Here is a 3,788-nt window from a genome sequence, read left to right as displayed (position 1 = left end):
TGAGGGAATTTTTCCAGTGGTTAGTATTACTACAATCCAGGGGGAGTCACCATGCCCCATCATCTTCTTTGAAGACCTTGGGGTTACTCCCAGGAGCTGGAGTCTCTCTGTCATAGTAAGCTTTTTCCATTAAGTATTTTATGTCATATTCAGCAGATATCTGGAAAATGTGATGACCATTATCTATTAAGTATATCTGAGCTAAACAAACTTTGCTTGTTTTTATTTGTTTCCTTCAGGTTTAACCTTGGAAGCATATACAGGGGGCTAAATAAGACTTATTTCTATAATTAATTACTTTAGCACTTAGTATAACAAGTATAGTTCTGAACACATTAAAGAGTTTGATCCTTTGTGAGGCAACTGACCATTAACTTGCATGTCTTTTTTTTTTTTTTTTTAAGAGAGTGTATCGCACAGACCTTTATTTGAGGGATGCACCCAGAGGATATACCCTCACTTCCATAGCTTCTTGATGGACATATTTTTCTCACTGTCCTTTTGCATGACCTTGGCTACAGCCATCTCAAAGTCCTCCTGAGTGACGTGGACACGCCGTTCCCGCAGAGCATACATGCCGGCTTCTGTGCTCACACCCTTCACTTCAGCCCCTGAAGCTCCTGGCATCAGTTCAGCAATTTTTCTCAGGTTGATCCCCCTGGTCAAGTTCATTTTCCGAGAGTGGATTTTCAAAATGTCCAGCCGGGCCTCCTCATTGGGAGGTGGAAATTCAATTTTTCTGTCGATCCTCCCAGGACGAAGCAAGGCAGAGTCCAGGATATCAATCCTATTAGTTGCCATGATAACCTTGATATTCTTGGTAGCCTCAAAGCCATCCAGCTGGTTGAGCAGTTCCAGCATTGTGCCTTACACTTCACTGTCCCCTCCAGAGCCTCCCTCCAGCCATGAGGAGCCAATAGAGTCAATCTTGTCCATGAAGATGATAGATGGAGCATGTTCTCGTGCCATGACAAACAGCTCCCTCACCATTCTTGCCCCTTCCCTGATAAATTTCTGTACCAGGTCAGAACCAGAGACATGAATAAAAGTACAGTCCATATGATGAGCCACAGCATGGGCCAACAATGTCTTCCCAGTGCCTGGGGGTCCATACAGGAGCACTCCCTTTGATTGTGCAATGCCCAGTGCTTCAAAGAGCTCAGGGTGCTTCACAGGCAGCTCGATCACTTCTTTGATCTCTTTGATCTGCTTGTCTAGCCCACCAATCATCTCATAAGTTGAGTCCGGCACCTTTTCCACCATCATTAGTGACACCAGAGGGTCCACCTTATTAGGTAGGATCTTATGCAGAGTGTAGCTGTCATTCCTCAGAGCAACCCAGCAGTTGGGCGTCACATCATTGATGTCAATGTTCTTGTCCACATCGACTACGAATTTACCCTCAGGATGGACCTTGACCAACACTTTTTTCTTATCCATGGCCCAAACTACTTCTCCAACATAGGAGCCCTGTTCCTGCAGCAGCTGCAGCTCCTCCTGCAACAGTCGAACTTTTGCATTGAGCTCATTCCTCTGGGCCTGCAGTCTCCGGAGATTCTGGCTCTTATCATTCACAATCAACTAGAGATCTTCAATCTTGGACAAATAATACTGGCAGAGTCCACTGCCTGCCTTCCCCTCTTCCAGTTCCATCTGCTGTGGCCCATCAAGTGCCATCTTCCCTCTCTAACTTGCATGTCTTAATTATCTTTAACAGCTTACAATAAGCTAACAGCTTTTATAAGATTAGGGCCTTACAACTTTATCTCTGTTAAGTTTGAGCCTTAAAAAGATCTGAATTGAAGCTCCTTTTAGTATCAAAATAAAATTTTAAATCATGAATACAGCCCATAGGGAGACTGGCAACTTTATAATTTCCTGGTTCTTATAGCTTAGAAAAATAGCTGAAGCTTAACAAAGTTAGCAAAGACAAGGGGGCTGGAAATCCATCCGCAGTCTCTGTCAGCTTGAATAGACCTTAGGTAAGGAGGGGCTCTTCGCTAGACTGCTTAGGTTGTTGTCTTGCTGCATCATAAGGTAGGAACATCCCAGTTACTTGTGGTTAATGCCTGTTGTTCATATCTGTGGCCCTAACTCATTAGCCTTTTAGTTATTTCTCAAAATTATATACTAATAATATAAAACATTTTATAAATTTAGAATGTCCTGTAGCCTTATTAATTTAAATATTTTATAAAGGCTAAAAACATCCAGACCTTTTTATTTAAATTTGTGTAAAACTCCAAAATTTCCTCTTAATATAGTAAAAATCTCTAAACTATGTGTTCCTTCAATATCAAACAAAATAAAATAAAAAAAATTGGGAGGTGGTGACATGTGGGCGCCTGGTCTCCCTTATTCCTGGGGTGCCTTGGCAGGGACAGTTTGTTATCAGTTAACTAAGCTTCCTGTGTGTTTCCTTGCTATCCCTGCCCCACCTGGTGATTTAGCTACAGGCAATCTTCTCCATTGTTAATATGGTAATTTCCCACCTCCCTGGGCAGAGAGATCTTTGTGCTGCAGTTAGGTAGAAAAAGGCTTCCCCAAGTCTAAATAAAGGGCATTCACTTGATCTCCTATTGAATGACCCTGGTCTCTGTGTCTTGTGTTCAATCTCCAGGCCCTTGCCCGGACTCGCATTCGGTACAGCTGCGCGCGAACTGTACCAAGGGTGTAACACCGAAATCGGGTGTTACAGTGACACATGCCTTTAATCCCAGCACCCAGGAGGCAGAGGCAGGCAGGTCTCTATGAGTTTGAGGCCTGCCTGGTCAACAAAAGAAGTTCTAGGACAACCAGTACTGTTGCACAGAGAAACCCTGTCTCAAAAAACAAAAACACAAAAAAAACAAAAAAAAGTAAAGTACCTCTTTTACTTTAAGAGGAAAGACATAGGGCACAATCAGCACAAGGCAAAATCATGCTCCAAAAATGCAAACAATTCAATATTCATTATCTGGGATTCCCTCATAATCTCTGGACTTTCCCAAGGGACTCAGGTCACCTCGTTGGCCCCACCCTAAGCAGCATATATAGCCTTTTAGAACCCAGCCAGCTGAATATCATTGTCATTGGTGTTTTTGGTAACCATCATATCACTTGCATTGCCAAAACTGCTAGGATTACCCCACGACAACTGGGTTCTCTTCATGAACTCCAGGTCTGCCACACAGGCAAGCCTCCGCTGCTCTCCATGGCCGCTTTATGCCTTTAAAACCAATACCACACTTTCTTCATCCTTTCTTCCATTGAAGGGCATCTAGGTTGTTTCCAGGTTCTGGCTATTACAAATAGTGCTGCTATGAACATAGTTGAACAAATGCTTTTGTCATATGATAGGGCATCTCTTGGGTATTTTCCCAAGAGTGGTATTACTGGATCTTGGGGTAGGTTGATCCCAAATTTCCTGAGAAATCGCCACACTGATTTCCAAAGTGGTTGCACAAGTTTGCATTCCCACAAGCAATGGATGAGAGTGTGCCTCTTACTCCACAACCTCTCCAGCAAAGGCTATCACTGGTATTTTTGATTCCAATCAAAAAGATTGGTTCCCTGCCCTGTGGAAAGTCCAAGGTCCTCCCCCCTCCGTCCATGTCTAGGAAGGTGAACATCCAAACTGGCTAGGCTCCCACCAAGCTGGAACATGAAGTAGGATCAAAACCCCTTGCCATTGACCTTGGCTTCTCATCAGTCCTCATTGTTCCCTATGATCAGAGATTCCGGTTTTATCCCATGCTTCTTCAGTCACAGTCCAGCTGGCCTTGGTGAGCTCCCAATAGATCAGCCAC

The 3,788-nt window shown here is 43.6% G+C and overlaps 1 protein-coding gene across 1 annotated transcript; it reads right to left on the bottom strand.

Moving 5' to 3' along the window:
• Positions 1-410: 410 nt before the first annotated feature.
• LOC126492508 (26S proteasome regulatory subunit 8-like) lies at positions 411-1,692 on the bottom strand. The gene is given in 1 exon segment (XM_050128959.1): positions 411-1,692. A coding segment is annotated over 1 exon segment (1,221 nt). The 5' UTR covers positions 1,678-1,692; the 3' UTR covers positions 411-456.
• Between the last annotated feature and the right edge of the window lie 2,096 nt (positions 1,693-3,788).

Source organism: Alexandromys fortis, unplaced genomic scaffold (genome assembly GCF_014885135.2).
Source record: "Alexandromys fortis isolate MF-2015 unplaced genomic scaffold, M_Fortis_MF-2015_v1.1 scaffold_251, whole genome shotgun sequence".
In the NCBI taxonomy this organism is placed as follows: domain Eukaryota; kingdom Metazoa; phylum Chordata; class Mammalia; order Rodentia; family Cricetidae; genus Alexandromys; species Alexandromys fortis.
The sequence above is the reverse complement of the archived record's forward strand: the minus strand, read 5'-3'. Positions and strand labels throughout refer to the sequence as shown.